The 20,732-nt window shown below is 45.6% G+C and overlaps 1 protein-coding gene across 15 annotated transcripts in view; it reads left to right on the top strand.

Moving 5' to 3' along the window:
* The window catches only part of LOC109868418 (mitogen-activated protein kinase kinase kinase kinase 4), a 97,856-nt gene that overhangs the window by 63,048 nt on the left and 14,076 nt on the right, over nucleotides 1–20,732 (top strand). The window contains exons 11-24 of one of the 15 annotated variants that reach the window (XM_031797997.1): nucleotides 79–151; nucleotides 271–481; nucleotides 2,022–2,183; nucleotides 2,284–2,370; nucleotides 9,336–9,491; nucleotides 10,959–11,204; nucleotides 12,929–13,035; nucleotides 16,536–16,684; nucleotides 16,962–17,059; nucleotides 17,277–17,285; nucleotides 17,978–18,156; nucleotides 18,301–18,418; nucleotides 18,993–19,292; nucleotides 20,572–20,686. In XM_031797997.1, the coding sequence (XP_031653857.1) occupies nucleotides 79–151; nucleotides 271–481; nucleotides 2,022–2,183; nucleotides 2,284–2,370; nucleotides 9,336–9,491; nucleotides 10,959–11,204; nucleotides 12,929–13,035; nucleotides 16,536–16,684; nucleotides 16,962–17,059; nucleotides 17,277–17,285; nucleotides 17,978–18,156; nucleotides 18,301–18,418; nucleotides 18,993–19,292; nucleotides 20,572–20,686 (2,010 nt within the window). Of the gene's footprint in view, nucleotides 1–78; nucleotides 152–270; nucleotides 482–2,021; nucleotides 2,184–2,283; nucleotides 2,386–9,335; nucleotides 13,282–16,535; nucleotides 16,685–16,961; nucleotides 17,060–17,276; nucleotides 17,286–17,977; nucleotides 18,157–18,300; nucleotides 18,419–18,992; nucleotides 19,293–20,571; nucleotides 20,687–20,732 lie in introns of those variants that run through there. The other 14 variants (XM_031797986.1, XM_031798000.1, XM_031797993.1 and 11 more) reach the window with 14 other exon arrangements.

Genomic DNA, 20,732 nt, shown 5'->3' with positions numbered 1-20,732 from the left:
ACACACACACTACTAGTCTTCTCTAAGACATCTCCAGAAGACATTTGAAACATTCTCACCCTTTCCTCTCTTCTCTAGATGATACAGAGTATGAGTACAGTGGGAGTGAAGAAGAAGAGGAGGAAGCTCAGGAGCAGGAGGGGGAGCCCAGGTAACTAACCCACATGGATCAATCCAAAAAACTAGCCAACATACTAATAGCAAATGCGTTAGCTAACATGTCTTTTCAGTCCATAGCGCTCCATATTAACATATCTCTTTGTCCCGTAGCTCTATAGTGAACCAGCCAGGGGAATCAACCCTGCGTAGGGACTTCATCCGTCTGCAGCAGGAGAACAAGGAGCGCTCGGAGGCCCTGCGCAGACAGCAGCTCTTGCAGGAGCAGCAGCTCCGGGAGCAGGAGGAGTACAAGCGCCAACTACTGGCAGAGAGGCAGAAACGCATCGAGCAGCAGAAAGAGCAAAGGAGGAGGCTGGAGGAGGTATGAGAGAGAGCGAGTGTGTCTGTGTGTGTCTAAGTTTGTGTATGTGTGTGTTCTTCCACCCTGTTTATGTAGCGACCCTGGGTTTATAAGCGCGGAAATCGACCCTGCCGCACGAGCATGCTTTTGCGGCACAGTCGACAGCGCGCCGGACCTCGGGTTCGAAGGTCGAGGGTTCGAGACCTGCTCCCCGCTGTTTCATTACATTGGTGTCAGAAGTGGGATCGGACCTCGCATCCACGACAGTGCGTGTGCTTGGCCGGTGAGCGCGTTCCTGTAAGACGTAGAGTTGCAAGCTATCGCGAGGATGCGCTCTTTGAAAGGAGGGAGTAGTGTAGCGACCCTGGGTTTATAAGCGTGGAAATCGACCCTGCCGCACGAGCATGCTTTTGCGGCACAGTCGATAGCGCGCCGGACCTCGGGTTCGAAGGTTGAGGGTTCGAGACCTGCTCCCCGCTGTTTCATTACATTTAATGGTGTGTGTGTGTGTTTGTTCCTTTTACTTTGCAGGCTGCACCCATAAATTGTTCATGTATCCATAACATGTTTGTGACCGTGCTAGAACAGTCAACACACTCCCCACAGACGTTTCCCTCCTCTGTGTTGTGTTTTCAGTAGTGATTAGTGTGTTTGTGTACAGCCTCTGGGTTGTGTTCCCTAATTGGCCTTTATCTCTTCCAGAGGAAGACCAGAGAGCTCTGTCTCTATCTTAGCCTCTCTGGGAGACCCGGGCCAGAGAGACTTTAGAACATGCTGGAGGGAGAAAGCTTCTGCTTGTCTGTTGTTTTAGTCAATTCTCTGACCTATGCCCTAAATGCAGTAGTCCCCATGATATTACCATGTCTAATGTCTCAGCTTGGAACCTCTTTAAAAGACACACAACCTGTAAAATGGAGTCAGAAAATATATCCTTCCATGTACAGTAGGTCAAAATCACACATTTTCCCATACAGTTTCACATACAACTTGACAGCCTCAAGCTTTCTTATGATTAATGAGCAAATGCATTTCTGAATTATACTGTAGGTTCAGGGAATCCTCTTGGGCTAGTTGACTAAGGGGCATGAGAATGTGTGCTCCTGTTTTAGATATCCCCATCTGCAAGTTGAAAGGTTAAAAATGGAGACATGCTACTTCATGATGCAGCCAGGGACCACCATAGTGTACTTAATAAAACTAGGGACCACACACACAGTGTCCTGCAGGTCTTACTCTACTGGCGTAGAGCTACTTACTGTACTTATAGAGATGATTTAATAAATCAATGCTAATGAGCCAATTTTTAAGAGACTGCCAGCCATACTGTCATTTAATATAGTGATGATAAGCCTACAGGTAAAACTTGGCACCTCCATAGCGTAGTTAACCAACTGTGAACCCTGGGAAGCAAGACCAGCACAACAAGAAATGGCTAGCTTATCTCATAATGGCCAGATATGGTGACCATAAACAAGACCGCTAACTAGCTCTGTGTGTTAACTGATAGTGATGTCAGTGCTCCTGATACCTGCTCTCTGTTGCCCCCTGTGGCTGTCCATAGCAACAGCGTCGCGAGCGGGAGATGAGGAGGCAGCAGGAGCGTGAACAGCGCCGCCGCGAGCAGGATGACAAGAGGCGCATGGAGGAGGTTGAACGCCGGCGTAAAGAGGAGGAGGAGCGCAGGAGGGCAGAGGAGGAGAAGAGGAGGGCTGACCGCGAGCAGGTAGGAGAACTCTCCATTGACAACACTCTCCTTCATAGTACATGTAGTCTTCCCTGACACTTGATGACCTGTGTGTCTGTGTGTGTGTTTTTATTGTCAGGAGTACATCCGTCGACAGTTGGAGGAGGAGCAGAGGCACCTGGAGATCCTGCAGCAGCAGCTTCTCCACGAACAGGCCATGCAGCTGGTGAGACCAAACTCTGTAAGCCTATCTATCTACTTCTATCCATCTAGATATCTTCCATTATCCATCTGTTCTTCTAGCCTTCTAAGTCATTGGATTGTAATTTATGCGTTTCGCTCTGTAGTAGGTTGTTGGAGAATGGCTAGCAAGTTTTAGATTTATTGAAGTCCCACTACTCTAACTGTCTCAAGAAAATCTGGTTAGAGTATGTCACAGTATGGCAGATCTGTAGGGAGCTAACTATTGAGCTTGGAGGTTATGAATTCTCTGGGCCAAGTTGTGGAAGTCAGTGTTTATTACAGTTCTTAAGTGATGATGTCACCAGGATGTGTCCTATCTACAGGAAGAGAGGGGTTTCATTGTTTCTTTCCCAATGTTCCTAATTCTGCTGAGACGGTGTGTTAGCGGATCTGCGTGGCAACGTGTTTATGTTGTGTGTGTTGTTGAAGGCCTATGTTCCTCCAGGGGTTTGAGAAGAGGACATTAGATAATGTGAGGATATGATCACTCACATCCTTCCACACCACCATTGTGTGTCATTGATTCTGTTACACGGTCTTACTGTCCCCCACCATGTCTTCTTACTCATCATCAACTTTTAGCTCAGTCATTTTTCCTTTACATCTTAAACCAATATTTGGGCTATACTGGAATAGTCAATATTCTCAAAGCATTCAAACTCTTAGAATAATTGGGCCCCGGTGAAAATACAAACCCATTAATCAGTTTCCTGGTTACATGGATACAGCTTCTTCCATTAAGACACCAGCCCTCATTCTACAGAACTCCTTAAAATAGAACAGCACACACCATGGCAAGTTAGATGATGCACCACCACACCTCCCTGCACTCAGGAGCACAAGTGGAAGGAGCTGGAGGAGCAGCGTATGGCCCAGAAGCTCCAACAGCAGGATCAGTCCTACCTACTGCTTCTCCAACAGCAGCCCAAACTCCTGCCGCCATCCACCAACAGGCCTCAGTCCCCACAGCAACTGTTGATTCAAGAGAAGACCAAGTCCCCACAGCAACTGACTTCTGACCCCAAAGGCCCCGCCACAATCGGAGAGGTGAAACCCAGCTCCGTTGCCATGACACTGCTGCTGGATGCTACCATTGCTTGTGCTGCTGCTGTCATAAACAGCTTTAAGAATACTATCTACTGTAGGGTGTGCATCTCTGTGGGTTGTGTGGCTTGATTGCTGGTGTGAGGGACTTTCACTTTATTGGTCATATTACTATTCTTGCTCAGGATGAGACAACGCTCAACAGTTCCCTGTGTGTATCAAGAATGTTCTACCACCCAAAGGACATCCAGCCAACTTGACACAACTGTGGGAAGCTTTGGACTCAACATGGGCCAGCATCGCTGTGAAACGCTTTCGAGTACATGCCCTGACGAATTGAGGCTGTTCTGAGGGTAAAATGTGGGGGGGTTGTAAGCAACTCAATATTAGGAAGATATTCTTAATGTTTTGTACACTCAGTGTAGAAACTACAGATACAGCCCTGTCTAAACTACTGACCTATATTCTTTCTACATTCAAATGGCAGTCTATTAGCATTTCACCATTCCCCAATCTGTCCAATCAAATATTCAGTGAAGAGTACTGTTTGGGATTTACATTAGCAGACACTCTTAGTGAGTTACAGTTAGTGCATTCATCTTAAGATAGATATGTGGGACAACCACATCACACACATCACAATCACTTTATTGAGGAAAAATACCTACTCTATCAGCTAAGTCAGCGCTAGTAAGGGGGGTGTTTGATGGCACAAGTGGGGAGCCCAGCCGACAGCGAGTTGCAGTAGTCCAGACGGGAGATGAGGAGTGCCTGGTTAAGGACCTGCTCCGCTTCCTGTGTGAGGTAGGGTCGTACTCTACGGATGTTTAAGAACATGAACCAGCAGGAGCGAGTCACTGCATTGATGTTTGCAGAGAACGACAGGGTGTTGTCCAGGGTCACGCCAAGGTTCTTTGCACTCTGGGAGGGGGACACCGTGGAGTTGTCAACTGTGATGGAGAGGACTTGGAGTGTGGAAGCTTTCCCCGGGTGGAAGAGCAGTTTCATCTTGTTGCGCTTGAGGTGGTGGGCCGACATCCAAGCTGAGATATCTGCCAGACACGCAGATATGCGTGCCGCCACCTGGGTGTCAGAAGGGGGAAGGAGAAAAGAAGTTGAGTGTCATCTGTATAGCAATGATAAGAGCGACCATGTGAGGATATGACGGAGCCAAGTGACTTAGTGTATAGAGAAAAGTGGAGAGGACCTAGAACCGAGCGTTTGGGGACACCAGTTGTGAGACTACGTGGCGCAGACACAGATCCTCTCGACGTCACTTGGTAGGAGCAGCCTGCCAGGTAGGATGCAATCCAAGAGTGTGCAGAGCCTGAGACCTCTCAGCCCTGAGAGGGTGGAGAGGAGGATCTGATGGTTCACCGTTTTGAAGGCAGCGGATAAATCTAGGAGGATGAGAACAGAGGAGACAGAGTCAGCTTTGGCAGTGCAGAGAGCCTCCGTGACACGGAGAAGAGACGTTTCTATTGAGTCAGCTGTCTTGAAGCCTGACTGGTTAGGGTCAAGAAAATCATTCTGAGAGAGCTAGTGAGAGATTTGGCCAGAGACAGCACGCTCAAGTGTGTTGAAAATAAAGGGATACCAGTCTGTAGTTTGACGTCAGAGAGGACGAGTGTTGGTTTCTTGAGGGGAGTGACTCTGGCCATTTTGAAGTCAGAGGGGATGCAGCCAGTGGTCAGGGATGAATTTGAGGAATGGGAGAAGGTCTCCAGAGATGGTCTGGAGAAGGGAGGATGGGATGGGGTCGAGAGGGAAGCTTGTCGGACTGCCGGACCTAACTAGTTGAAGGATTTAATCTGAAGAGAGAGGGGAGAAAGAGGTCAAGGCGAAGGGTACTTCTGTGTGAGTTGGACCATTGGACACAATCGGCTGAGTGAATGAGGAGCGGATGTCATCAACCTTATTTTCAAAGAGGTTGACAAAGTCATTAGCACATAGGGAGAGGGAGGGTGTTTTTGAGGGATTAAAATGTGTAAAATAGTTTCCTAGGGTTAGAAGCAGAAGCTTTACATTTAGAGTTATAGAAAGTGGCTTTAGCAGCGGATACAGAGGAAGAGAAGGTACAGAGGGAGTGAAATGATGATAGGTCCTCCGGAAGTTTTGTTTCCCTCCATTTAAGCTCAGTTGCCCACAGCCCTGTTCTGTAAGCTCGCAATGAGTCACTCAGCCACGGAGCAGGAGGGAAGGGCCGAGCCAGCTGGGAGGAAAGGGGACAGCGTTAGTCATAGGATACGTAAAGGGAGGAGAGGAGGTTTGAAGAGGCAGAATCAGGGGACAGGAGGTGAGAAGGATTTAGCTAAAGGAAGAGAGGACAGAGGAGGAGAGAGTAGTGAGAGAGAGAGCAAAGATTGTGATAGCGCATGACCATCTGGGTAGGGGCTGTGGCTAGGGTTGGAGTAGAGGGAGAAACAAAGTAGTGATCAGAGAGACCTGGAGGTTGGTTGCAGTGAGATTAGTAGGCGAACAGCCTCTAGTCGTGGGATGGGACTGGGAAAGGGTGGGAGGGGACTGGGAAAGGGTGGGAGGGGACTGGGAAAGGGTCCGTTCAAAAGAGGCAAGGAGGGGAAAGGAAGTTGGAAAGAAATTAATCAAAGGCAGCGATAGATGACAACAATGTTAAGCTTGGAATGGACAAGTGACAGTGACAGCATGGAATTTAAATGAGGGTGAGTGAGGCAGAAAAGAGAATCCCCACTTAGGAGAAATTAATAGCCCTGTGCCACCTCCACGATGACCAGATGCTCTTGGACTATGAGAGAAAACATAGTCAGATGAAGAGAGAGTAGCTGGAGTAACAGTGTTCTCTGGGGTGATCCATTTCTCCGTCAGGGCCAGAAAGTCAAGGGACTAAATGGCAGCATAGTTCCAAACGCTGCCAGAGTCCAGGAATTTTGTGGTTTTGTGCCCATGGTACACTAAAATAGAAGGGTTACAGCCAAGGGGTGGGGAGCGTCTGTAAAGACTAGATGGAGAGGAGCAAACAGGTATAGAAAACAAGTACATAGTTGTCAAAGCTACAAAAGACTATGCAGAACAACTCGGCAGAACCATCCTTGTTTTTTCGTTGACGCTCTTAATTTTGCAACGAGCTGCAGCTCCTTGTAGAGGTAAAGAGCACACCTCCCGGTACCTATTGCCGGTACCAAATTGGATGCAGTCTATCACAGTGCCATCCGTTTTGTCACCAAAGCCCCATATACTACCCACCACTGCGACCTATACGCTCTCGTTGGCTGGCCCTCGCTTCATACTCGTCGCCAAACCCACTGGCTCCAGGTAAAGCCCACCTTATCTCAGCTCACTGGTCACCATAGCAGCACCCACTCGTTGCACGTGCTCCAGCAGGTATCTCCATACTGGTCACCCCCAAAGCCAATTCCTCCTTTGGCCACCTTTCCTTCCAGTTCTCTGCTGCCAATGACTGGAACGAACTGCAAAAATCACTGAAGCTGGAGACTCATCTCCCTCACTAGCTTTAAGCACCAGCTGTGAGAGCAGCTCACAGATCACTGCACCTGTACAAAGCCCATCTGTGAACAGCCCATCCAACTACCTCATCCCCATACTGTATTTATTTATTTATCTTGCTCCTTTGCACCCCAGTATCTCTACTTGCACATTCATCTTCTGCACATCTACCATTCCGGTGTTTAATTGCTATATTGTAACTACTTTGCCATCATGGCCTATTTATTGCCTTAACTCCCATATCTTACCTCATTTGCACTCACTGTATATAGACTTTTTGTTTTCTTTTTTTCTACTGTATTATTGACTGTATATTTTGTTTATTCCATGTGTAACTCTGTGTTGTTGTGTGTGTCGAACTGCTATGCTTTATCTTGGCCAGATCGCAGTTGCAAATGAGAGCTTGTTCTCAACTAGCCTACCTGGTTAAATAAAGTGAAATAAAACAAGTTTAAAAATGGCTAATTGCCTAGGAGAGGAGAAACCACTCCCCCTGCAATACAGCCACTGATTACAATGGCAACAGTCACAAATTGCCCTGCTACTCTTATGGTATAGGGGACGCTTGCGTCCCACTCTGCCAAAAGCCAGGGAAAATGCAGCGCGGCAAATTCAAATAAAATGATATAAAAATCTAACTTTCATTAAATCACACATGTAAGATACTAAATTAAAGCTAAACTCGTTGTGAATCCAGCCAACATGTCAGATTTTAAAAAGGCTTTTCGGCGAAAGCATAAGAAGCTATTATCTGATGATAGCACAACAGTAAACAGGCGCTACACAAAACGCAGAAATAAAATATAAAACATGACTTACCTTTGACGAGTTTCTTTTGTTGGCACTCCAATAGGTCCCATAAACATCACAATTGGTCGTTTTGTTCGATTAATTCCGTACATATATATCCAAAATGTCCATTTATTTGGAGCGTTTGATCCAGAAAAAAACAGCTTCGAAATTGCGCAACGTCACTACAAAATATTTCAAAAGTTGCCTGTAAACTTTGCCAAAACATTTCAAACTACTTTTGTAATACAACTTTGGGTATTTTTAAACGTTAATAATCGATCAAATTGAAGACGGGTCTATCTGTGTTCAATACAGGAAGAGAACAAACCAAGCTACTTTTCAAGTCTTGCGCAACTCTCAACAGTGTTACGCAGTTCCTAGATGGCTGTACTTCTTCATTGAATAACCTCAACAAAATTCCAAAGACTGGTGACATCCAGTGGAAGCGGTAGGAACTGAAAACAAGTTCCTAAGAAATATTGTTTCCCAATGAGAACCCACTGAACAGACAGAGATCTAAAAATAAATACAAATCTGGACGGTTAGTCCTCAGGGTTTTGCCTGCTACATAAGTTCTGTTATACTCACAGACATGATTCAAACAGTTTTAGAAACTTCAGAGTGTTTTCTATCCAAATCTACTAATACAATGCATATCTTATATTCTTGGCATGAGTAGCAGGACATTGTAATTGGGCACGCTATTTATCCAAAAGTGAAAATTCTGCCCCCTATACCTTAAGAAGTTTTAATCCTGGTTAATGTGTCAACAAACAAGTTAATATCAGTCAGCAGTTCCCACACCAAGTAGGCTACTGTGAAGACAGGCAGCACTTAAAGTAGATGGCCCTAGATAGCAAACCTCTTTATATTTATATCCTCTTCAAACTAAATGATTATGAACATAAAACTTGAAGCTGTGCTTTGTCAGTCAACGCCTGCTTTGCAACTACTAAAACCTCTTATGATGTTTTAGGTTTTGAATCCATTTCCAGAAGGATCTCATGGTCTCTATTCATCATTCAATTAAACCTATGTAGATAGAGGGGGGGCAATATACTATATATCAAATGTGAAGGGTTCAGCAGTTCTAATAAGTTCTAACCTCAGCAGTTCTAATAAATGCTGCTGTTGTCGCTATCCTAGAGCTAATGACCCAGTCTGATATAGAGGCAGCTCATCAGGCCTTGTTCTGCTGTGTATCCCTGGTTCTACCCTCTACTGGACTGACCTGCTGCTTACATTATCACCTGTAGGGAAAGAGTCAGGAGGACAGGGGTCTGGAGTCTGGCTTTTGTCAGCTGAATGTTTGAAACTAACCTGTCCCTCCTATCCTCAGGTGCAATAATAAACAGGTCTTGTTTGTTGACTGTGTTCTGCCAGTAGGCCTCCTTTGATGCACTAATACATGATGAACAAGCCTCCCCAGTTATTCTTCATGTCATAATATCTCTCTCTGGTTGTCATGTTGTGGTAATGCTTTCTAGTCCCTGCTAGTGTGCCTGTCTTCATGGTGATCCTAACTGATCTTACTACTGACCCCTCCCACTGCTGCTGTGGCTCAAACCTCTTTGGCCTGACGGTAAATGACTCTGTCCCTCTCTCTGTCCTTGCTGTATGTCCCTCCAGGCCGATGAGAGGTACCGTAAGAACATCCAAGGATCTCCTCAGGCTGCCCAGGTTAAGGTCCAGCCCCCAGTTCCTCCCCGCGCCGCAGAGACCGTCGCTAATGGAAACGCCCCCGTGGCCGCCCCGCCCGCCATGCACAGACCGATGGAAGCCCAGGTAACCACGGCAACCAAGATGGCCTACCGGCAGTAGCTTATTCCTCCTTTCGCTACACTGTCCTTTTCCTTAATTATTTTTCCAATCCCTTCTTCTTTCCAAGTAGGTCTAACAGGACGGTCTCTCTCCCTCTCTCTCACTCTCTCTCCGGGTTGTGTATCAGTAGTGGTGTCTAACTAGCTACAGTAGATGACTGTTTTTGTGTTCACTATCTTTCTGTTCTCCCCCTCCCTTTGTTCTAGCCTCCGCTCTAGCTGAATTCTTTCACTGTGCGGAGAAATGTGGGCGTTGTTCTCTGTCCCTTAATGATGACATAGTTGAACTTTCTGGTCCCTTAATGGGTTCCTCCAATGTCTTTGATGCTTCCCTGGGGGACAGCCTATCCTCCACCCCTGTGTTAGTATGAAGTCCAGGCTGCTTGCTTCTGATCTGGCCAGTCACTGTTCAATACCAGCTTCACCCACTCACTCTATCTCTGACTTCCTTCTGTATTATGTGTGTATGTGAGTGTATGCATTGCCAGGTTGTTGATTGAGATGGTAAATTTTTTATAAAAGTATAGCTGTTACATTGGGACTGTGTGCTAAACAACACAAACACATCCAGAATTCATCTTTCTGTTTTCATAGTGACTCAGTATATTTCTCATCTCAACTGCTCAGGGAAAAAGACTCAACCAGCCCAGCATGAATACAGTCATTGTTACAGTTCACCATTCAGGGCAACATTCTTTTTTTGGATAATGTCATGGTGATTAGATGAAACATTGTTGAATTTGGTGGCAATGATGATGATGTAATTGATTGCTAAATTTTTTAGCAGAGCCATTTAAATGCATTAGTCACTGCACTCGTTAGTGACACGTCATTAGAGACAGATATGAAGCGTGATGACATGGGCTCGTTACAAAATACTCATTTGTTGAGGGATATGTCTCTTTCTATGGGGCTTCATGTCTGAGGGCTTCTCAGTACATATTTGAAAGTAATAGGACATTGAATAATTTCAGCTATAAACCTAGTATTGATATGTTCCTATTGGATGATACTCTTCTCAGTTACTTTTCACCAAAAAAGTATCCTTGAATATGTGCATGCCATATGTGAGTATGTGTGATTGTGTCTGTCCATGCATGATGCTAGCTCATCTGTGTATGCCTTGTTTATGTGATCCATGCTCATTCTCACAACTGGTGATGAGACTGAAGCATCATGAGCACCAAAACAGATAGAGCTGTCATTGGCTGTCTGTGATGTGAATCAATCAAATCTGTCTTCCTAAGACTTCATATTGGTTGCATGACTGCTCCACCCATTTTTATGCTTCCTGAAGCTTCCGTATCCAATCACTGTCTGCTGCCTGTGTTTGTGGTTTTGTTCTCTTGTTGTGTCTCCCTCCTCCTCCACCATTCCTCCCAATGTGTCCTTCCTCTCTGATGAACCCCGTCTGTCTATCTGTCTCTGGAAGGTCCAATGGTCCCACCTGGCCTCTCTAAAGAGCAGCATCGCCACTCCCCCTGTTGTCTCACGCTCTCATTCCTTCAGTGAGCCCATCGTCCCTGGTTTTGCACACCTCAACCTACGCTCTCAGGAGCAGCACCATCAACCTGCACCATCATCATCATCATCGCCCGCACACACTGACCTGCAGCCCCACCCGCAGCCTAGGGCCACTCCCCTCGAAAAGGCCCCCACAGACGACTCCCCTCCCAGGGTAAGAACAGGCCTATCCCCTGGCAAAGGAGAGTAGACTGTTAGTCATTTGACGACTTTACTAGGAAGTCTGAACTGTAGACAGGTAGACTGGTAGTCACTAGATGGCCATGCTGGAGAGGACAATACTGGAGTGAATGAGCAGAGTGACGTTGTCTCAGTAATAGCTAAGATGGGGCGACCTCCTCCTTGAGCTCTGCTGCCCGACCCAAGCCCGATGGGCCCCAACATTATACATCGGGTTAGGGCAGGGTAAGGCTTATTTTTTCATCAGTAACTAGGGTACGGGCAGGGCTCGGGTATCACTAAATTGATCGCTAACATTTTGAAGCTGAGCCATTTGCTCTGCTGCGCTGTACAGTCATATCTGACTAAGATCATAACATGGCATCAGAAGTGTTTCAACCTAGTAAAATATAAAACAGGAGAGATTATTTCACTGAAAATAATTGTTGCTTGAGTTTTGAGTGATGAAAGTAGCTCACAGCTAACTGCTCTCTGTCTCGTCATTGAGCAGAGCAGCCCAAGCGGAACCGTTGCTATGGATACTCTCAGACCCAGAGCCGCCATGAGAAAAGCACATGCAGAGCGAACAGAGTGCATGAGCGAGTGACGGACAGAGAGGAGCAGCTAATGGATTTGCTAATGGAGGAAGTTATTTCTGATTTTGGGTTTTGAGCAGGGCCGGGCCTTCAATTTCTCAGAATCAATCGGACCTTAACGTCGCGGACATGCCTCGGGCTCTGACTTAAAATTCAAGCCTGTGCAGGGCTCTACCACCTCCTCACCCTGGCCTGCTGAGAGGATTCAGAGAGAGCAGAACGTTATGAAAGGATTAGAGGTCCATTTTCTGTTCTCTATTCCCCCTCTATTGTCTCTCCTCACAGAACCCTCCCTCGTTCAGCCTCCCAGACCTCAGAAGGAGACTGTTTTAAAAATAGCAGAGAAAGAAAGCTGCAGCAGCAATCACTTGAATGCTGAGTGCTTTTACATCTCAGCATTTTAGAAATGCTCCCAAATGAATGGGACGCTGGAGGCTATCACAAATGAGGGGTAGGATTCCGTCTGTTCTAGGAAAATATTCATCATGTTGAAATCTAGATGTTGGCCCCTTTTTTGTCCCCCCCATCTGCACAAATTAGAGGTGGAATTATTGTCCTCTCTTCACATAGGGCCTACCTATCAAACATCACTTCCTCTTCCCTGGTGAGGTATGAGTATGTCATTTCCTGTTCTGCCCCCTCCACTTCCCAAACGAGCCTCTGTTATTGTCTCAAATCAATGTCAGTGTTAGTATTCCTTCTGAATGGAGAGGCTGTTTGTTCTGCTCTGCTTTGGATGCTGCGCCCTGTTCTTAGGCTATTTCCCCTCCTGTCCCCTGGAAACTACTACAGAGGAATGCTAACAAATCAATAATATAACCTGACAACTGTGTTTGTGTTAAGTCAGGGGTTGATAAGGGGAAGAGTGTGGATATAATGCGGTCTTTTGCTGTGTATCAGACCTAACTCTTTCAGTGGGGGGACTTTACACAGTGTGGGTATGGGGGGGAACATCATTTGGACATTGTAGAAACGTTGTCGGGACCTTGTACGGATGTCTTAAAAGTGTGTCTAGCATTTGTGCTCCTGGCACCCCTATGTCACGCTCTCTCGTGCATACACGCGCTCCGAGTGTGTGTGTCCGTAGAGTTTGTGTGAGAGCTGGCATCTGTCTGTATGGAAGGTTCCTGTGAGGACAACGTCCAGGTCTCCAGTACTGTCATGCAGGGACTCCCCTTTCCATGGCAATGCCACACCTAGCAACCCGGTGAGCCAGAGGAAAGCCAGCAGGTACCTTTTCATGTCCCTCTTTCTTTTTCTATCTGCCCTTTCTCTGTCTTTCTCCGTCCGTCTCTCTGTGTCTGTCTCCCCCTCTATTGTGCTGTTTCACCATCCCCCTCTCCTCTCCTCTTCTTTTCGAGTGTTCAGTACTGTAAGGTAAAACCTCTTCACTGTGTGTCTATCTGTTCTCTGTGGAGTCTTGGTCTTCTCTGTGTGTGGATACTGTGTGTCTGTTCTCTGTGGAGTCCTGGTCTTCTCTGTGTGTGGATACTGTGTGTCTGTCCCCTCTCTGTGGAGTCCTGGTCTTCTCTGTGTGTAGATACTGTGTGTCTGTCTGTTCTCTGTGGAGTCCTGGTCTACTCTGTGTGTGGATACTGTGTGGGAGGCTTTTATGTAACATTACTCACTGCTCTGCCCTGTGATACATATCCTTGTCTCCTATTTGTGTGTGTGTGCACACCTTTTCTCTCTTAGCAATTCTCTATAATGCTGAGCTTCATCTCCTGTGAGACTTTGTGTGCATGTCTATGAAAATGTATGCGTCTATATGTCTGCCTATTAAAATGTACCGTACCAGGCAAAAGTTTTGGACACCTACAGGTTTTTTCTTTATTTTTACCATTTTCAACATTGTAGAATAATAGTGAAGACAACAAAACTATGAAATAACACATATGGAATCATGTAGTAACCAAATAAAATATATTTGAGATTTGAGATTCTTCAAAGTAGCCACCCCTTTGCATTGATAACAGATCTGCACACTCTTGACATTCTCTCAACCAGCTTCATGAGGTAGTCACCTGGAATGCATTTCAATTAACAGGTGTGCTTTTGTTAATTGTTAATTTGTGAAATTTCTTTCCTTCTTAATGTGTTGTGTTGTGACAAGGTAGGGGTGGTATACAGAGAATAGCCCTATTTGGTTAAAGACTAAGTCCATATTATGGCAAGAACAGTTCAAATAAGCAAAGAGAAACGACAGTCCATCAATACTTTAAGACATGAAGGTCAGTAATTACGGAAAATTTGTGTGGTAGAGGACCACCACAGGAAAGGAGTTACCTCTACTGCAGAGGATAAGTTCATTAGAGTTAACTGCACCTCAGATTGCAGCCAAAATAAATCTTCAGAGAGTTCAAGTAACAGACACATCTCAACATCATCTGTTCAGAGGAGACTGTGAGGTCTTCATGGTCGAATTGCTGCAAAGAAACCACTGCTAAAGGACACCAATAATAAGAAGACGCTTGGGTCAAGAAACACGAGCAACGGACATCAGACTGGTGGAAACCTGTCCTTTGGTTTGATGAGTCCAAATGAGAGATTTTTGGTTCCAACCGCTGTGTCTTATTGAGACACAGATGAGGTGAACGGATGATCTGGTTCTGGTGATTTATTTGAATTCAAGGCATTCTGCAGCGATACGCCATCCCATCTGGTTTGTGCTTAGCCGGACTATCTACAGTGCCTTGCGAAAGTATTCGGCCCCCTTGAACTTTGCGACCTTTTGCCACATTTCAGGCTTCAAACATAAAGATATAAAACTGTATTTTTTTGTGAAGAATCAACAACAAGTGGGACACAATCATGAAGTGGAACGACATTTATTGGATATTTCAAACTTTTTTAACAAATAAAAAACTGAAAAATTGGGCGTGCAAAATTATTCAGCCGCTTTACTTTCAGTGCAGCAAACTCTCTCCAGAAGTTCAGTGAGGATCTCTGAATGATCCAATGTTGACCTAAATGACTAATGATGATAAATACAATCCACCTGTGTGTAATCAAGTCTCCGTATAAATGCACCTGCACTGTGATAGTCTGAGGTCCGTTAAAAGCGCAGAGTGCATCATGAAGAACAAGGAACACACCAGGCAGGTCCGAGATATTGTTGTGAAGAAGTTTAAAGCCGGATTTGGATACAAAAAGATTTCCCAAGCTTTAAACATCCCAAGGAGCACTGTGCAAGCGATAATATTGAAATGGAAGGAGTATCAGACCACTGCAAATCTACCAAGACCTGGCCGTCCCTCTAAACTTTCAGCTCATACAAGGAGAAGTCTGATCAGGGATGCAGCCAAGAGGCCCATGATAACTCTGGATGAACTGCAGAGATCTACAGCTGAGGTGGGAGACTCTGTCCATAGGACAACAATCAGTCGTATATTGCACAAATCTGGCCTTTATGGAAGAGTGGCAAGATGAAAGCCATTTCTTAAAGATATCCATAAAAAGTGTTGTTTAAAGTTTGCCACAAGCCACCTGGGAGACACACCAAACATGTGGAAGAAGGTGCTCTGGTCAGATGAAACCAAAATTGAACTTTTTGGCAACAATGCAAAACGTTATGTTTGGCGTAAAAGCAACACAGCCCATCACCCTGAACACACCATCCCCACTGTCAAACATGGTGGTGGCAGCATCATGGTTTGGGCCTTTCTTTGGGCTTTTCTTCAGCAGGGACAGGGAAGATGGTTAAAATTGATGGGAAGATGGATGGAGCCAAATACAGGACCATACTGGAAGAAAACCTGATGGAGTCTGCAAAAGACCTGAGACTGGGACGGAGATTTGTCTTCCAACAAGACAATGATCCAAAACATAAAGCAAAATCTACAATGGAATGGTTCAAAAATAAACATATCCAGGTGTTAGAATGGCCAAGTCAAAGTCCAGACCTGAATCCAATCGAGAATCTGTGGAAAGAACTGAAAACTGCTGTTCACAAATGCTCTCCATCCAACCTCACTGAACTCGAGCTGTTTTGCAAGGAGGAATGGGAAAGAATTTCAGTCTCTCGATGTGCAAAACTGATAGAGACATACCCCAAGCAACTTACAGCTGTAATCGCAGCAAAAGGTGGCGCTACAAAGTATTAACTTAAGGGGGCTGAATAATTTTGCATGCCCAATTTTTCAGTTTTTGATTTGTTAAAAAAGTTTGAAATATCCAATAAATGGCGTTCCACTTCATGATTGTGTCCCACTTGTTGTTGATTCTTCACAAAAAAATACAGTTTTATATCTTTATGTTTGAAGCCTGAAATGTGGCAAAAGGTCGCAAAGTTCAAGGGGGCCGAATACTTTCGCAAGGCACTGTAACTATTTGTTTTTCAACAATGAGTTGGACCGCAGAGTGACGGAAAAGCAGACAACAAGTGCTCAGTATTGGTGGGATCTCCTTCAAGACTGTTGGAAAAGCATTCCAGATGAAGCTGGTTGAGAGAATGCCAAGAGTGTGAAAGCTGTCATCAAGGCAAAGGGTGGCTACTTTCAAGAATATAAAATATAAGAGATATTTTGATTTGTTTAACACTTTTTTGGTTACTACATGATTCCAAATGTGCCATTTCATTGTTTTGACGTCTTTACCATTATACTACAATGTAGAAAATAGTACAAATAACTTAAAACCCTTGAATGAGTAGGTGTGTCCAAAGTTTTGACTGGTATTGTATATATTTTGCCTATATGTAAAGTATGTGTGTCTATAATCTCTCTCCACAGTGCTGCAGCAGAGCCGCGTCTGCTGTGGGAGCGGGTGGAGAAGCTGGTCCCCAGGCCAGGCAGTGGTAGTAGTGGTAGTACTGGCAGTTCCTCTGGCTCCAGTAACTCCAGCTCTCACAGCGGCTCAGGGGAGAGATTCAGAGCCCGCTGTGAGTCTTATGTTCCCCTGATACACACACGCGCACACACATGCATAGTCTCATGAGGAGTTCCTCACATACACACTCTCAAGACACACACACATAACTATTGTATACAAAGTACCCAATTATTGGTAATCAAATGATAATACATTTAGCACCACATTGCAGCATTGGATTACAGTATATGATTCATTAGAGTACATTAGCCATTGAATACACCACAAAAAATTCAGCACATAGCTCTTTAGTTTACTGACCGGTATACCCGCTGTCCCCCTCTCAGCGTCATCAAAGTCTGAGGGTTCTCCCCTTCAGCGCCCAGAGCATGCTGGGAAAACCCCAGAGGAGAGGAAGGAATTGGTCAGACCTAACCAACCGGTGGTGAGATCTTACCCCCGTAAAACTATTGGACTAGCTGACTAGTGTACTAGCTAGTGTACTAACTGGTGTTGAACGAGACCAAGTGTTGTGACAGTTCAAAAAGCGGTGGAAATAACAGTTTTGAGTGGGAATGATGGTTTTACAATGATCTGACATAGTTCTTTGTGTCTTTCGCCCTTTGCGCTGTGGATTACTGGTACTCATGTGAATTCTGTAGGGGGAAATGGTAAGCTAGAGTGAAATAGAGCGTGTTTGTACTGACAATCTCATTGGCTGAAGGGTTCTGTACTAATGACTTGCCTCTCTCCTGATTGGTGCTATTTTACTCATGCTCCTTTTAACGTCTCCTCCCCCATACTTCTTATATTTCTTTCTATTGGATCATTCAATCTCTCTCATGCTTACAGCCCCTTCCTTCCTTGTATGCTCGGGTCTGGTCTTGTCATCTGATGACTCACTAACCTCTTCCAGCCTTGTGGACAGATTGGAATTATGGCAGCAGTGTGTTATTACTCATGTGGCGGCAGGTACCCTAGCGGGTACCCCGAGCTGACAAGGTAAAAATCTGTTGTTTTGCCCCTGAACAAGGCAGTTAACCCACTGTTCCTAGGCCATCATTGAAAATATGGATTTGTTCTTAACTGACTTGCCTAGTTAAATACAAAAATCTCTTTTCTCATCTCCTGTTGGCTTTGCTACTCACCGGCCCACTCCTCATTGGCTGGAGCACCTGTGACTTCACTTCCTCCCCAAGCAGCTTCCTGCATCCTGTCTCCTGCATTTAACCCTGCGAATGACCCGGCAACAAATCCACAACCCGGAAAACGAGAGCTAAGAGAGAGAGAGAGAGAGAGAGACTGAAAGAGAGAGAGAAACCGAATTTGACCTCTAACCTCTGACCCCCACCCTCCTTTCTAGGACCTGACGGCACTGGCCAAAGAACTGCGTGCAGTGGAGGATGTTCCACGCCCCCACAAGGTGACGGACTACTCCTCATCCAGTGAAGAGTCGGGCACCACAGATGAGGATGATGATGAAGAGGTGGACCAGGAGGGGGGGGAGGAGTCTACCTCAGGACCAGAGGACTCTCGGGCTGTGTACGTATTGGAGGACCTGTACCTGAACCCCATCCCTATCCCTACTCACAATGACATCATATTGCAATGACATTTGAGCGTGTGAAGGCAAATGAATGTGATTAGAACAATCTCTTCCTGATTCTCTGTTTATGCCACCTCCAGCTCTTCGAGGCTGAGCAACGGGGAGACGGAGTCAGTGAAGACTATGATCGTTCACGAGGAGGGCGAGAGTGACGCTAAAACCACACCCTGTAAAGATGGCACTCTGATCGTCAGACCGGTAAGGCCAACACCCAGGCCACCCCATCCACCTCTCTTATAACAACATATCAGTCACACACTGTAAACCCTTTTAGTTATTTTATTTTGATATTTCACTCATTTGTCCTTTTATGGTTTATCCACTGTGTTTAATATTGTGTTGGAGCTTGCTTTGTTATTTGTTATCTCATTGTTTACTTTGTGTTGCTGGTGAAGCCAATGGGTCAGGGTTAGAATGGAAAGGACTTTGTTAACCTGAAGAAATGCACCCACTCCCAGTATTAACCACCGGTTCTCCCATTGGACGACAGCATAGTCCTGCAACAGATTGAACATCATAAAATGCCTCCAATAAAGTCCTAAAGTCCTAGAAATAATATAGAGTAAAATTACACTGTTGGTCTCTGTTATTGACAATTCTCTTTTACTTAATCCCCAAATGAATGTGTCTGAGGTCTCTTACAGTAGTAGACTGTAGCTTCAGTAGACTACTTCAGTAGACTAGCCTTCCCTTAACACAAGTAGCCAATAGAATCCCTCCTCCTCAGGGAAAGAAACTTAGACCCAAAGTGTGCCCCTGTTCTTACTTCCAGAGTGCAGGTGACAGCAAAAAGCGACCTGTCCCCAGCCCTGGTCAAGGCCCTGTCCTTGGCTTTGTCCCCAGCCCCGGGCTAATTCACCCTGCCCTCCAGGGCCACCCCGTTCTCCAAGGCCACCAGGAGAGAAATGGCTTTGCAGGCTGCATTCACCTCCTGCCTGACCTGATCCAGCAGAGCCACCACTCCCCCTCCTCCTCTGCCTCCTCCTCCCCCTCCTCCTCCTCCAGCCTGACCAGCCCCACCATGTCAATGTCCCCCCAGAGCCCCCTGGACAAGCTCAGCATGCTACTGGAGGTATGTCCCTCTTAGCCTCCTTCTGGCCCATGGTCCTCCCTCAGGCCTGGGTCTGTTAGGAACTGGTTGCATCTGGTGGTGCTCTCTCTGTCTCTGGCCACCTGGTGGTGTTGTCTCTCTCTCTCTGGTCACCTAGTGGTGTTCTCTCTCTGGCCACCTAGTGGTGGTGTCTCATGGTCACCTGGTGGTTGTCTCTTTCTCTCCTCTCTCTCTCTTCTCTTCTCTTCTCTTCTCTTCTCTTCTCTTCTCTTCTCTTCTCTTCTCTTCTCTTCTCTTCTCTTCTCTTCTCTTCTCTTCTCTTTTCTCTCTTCTCTCTCTCTCTCTCTCTCTCTCTCTCTCTCTCTCTCTCTCTCTCTCTCTCTCTCTCTCTCTCTTTCTCTTTCTCTTTCTCTTCTTTCTCTTCTTTCTCTTCTCTCTCTTCTCTCTCTTCTTTCTCTTTCTCTCTCTCCTCTCTCTCCTCTCTCTCTGGCCACCTAGTCATGTTATCCCTCTCTCTGGCCACCTGGTAGTGCTCTCTGGTCAGCTAGTGGTGTTCTCCTGCTCTCTGGCCACCTGGTAGTTCTCGCTCTCTCTCGCTCTCTGGCCACCTAGTGGTTATCTCTCTCTGGCCACCTTTTCTGAGTGCAACAACTACTCTAGTTTCCTCCAAGCTCTGTAGGTGTGGTGTTTCTCCCCCCTAAAAAATATTTAATTTTGACCAAGTTTATGGAATTTTACATAATTTCTTATTTTGTATACTTTTTTTTAGACTAGGTTTGTGCTGGCTTACATATCCTCAGAGGCACATTTAGATTATTATTTGTGGCTTTTAGTCACAGATGATTAAAGACATATTCCAGAAACCCTCGTTGGACTAGGCTACAACATAGCATATTTCAGGAATAAACACAGGTAATTATTTTACCATGAAAAGCCATTCCTTGAGATATGTTTTTGTTCCTCAACTTTTGTTATTACCTGAACATTCCATCAGTTTTACCCACCACCATAGATACTTCTTGTTTTTGCCTGTTTCTCTTTAATTCACTGTGTGATTTTGTGAATTGTTTTTCCTGTACCTGATTTCTCTATGCTCCTTACACCTGCCCCAGTTTCTTGGTTCTGTATTTCTATTTTTTTGTTTTGTGGTTTGTTTTTATGGAGCTATGGGAAATGGTGTTTCATGTTTATACGTACACAAACTGCTGCCATTGTAGCCTTGGTCTAGGAGTTGGCTGGTAAGTCAATGACATAATGATTCTATATGTCTATATGTTATTCTATTTACCTGCTTCTCTAGAGCCATTCTTCCAGCAACAGCATGCAGAAGCACAAGTCCTCCTCCTCCTTCACTCCCTTTATTGATCCACGCCTCCTCCAGGTCTCTCCATCCGGCGCCGCTCTCAATAACCTGGGTAAGCCCCTCCCACCAGCTCCCAGCCCTCTTATTGGGCGACCAGC

Source organism: Oncorhynchus kisutch, linkage group LG2, assembly GCF_002021735.2.
Source record: "Oncorhynchus kisutch isolate 150728-3 linkage group LG2, Okis_V2, whole genome shotgun sequence".
Classification (NCBI taxonomy): domain Eukaryota; kingdom Metazoa; phylum Chordata; class Actinopteri; order Salmoniformes; family Salmonidae; genus Oncorhynchus; species Oncorhynchus kisutch.
Note: the sequence above shows the minus strand (reverse complement) of the source record. Positions and strands in the feature narration are given on the sequence as shown.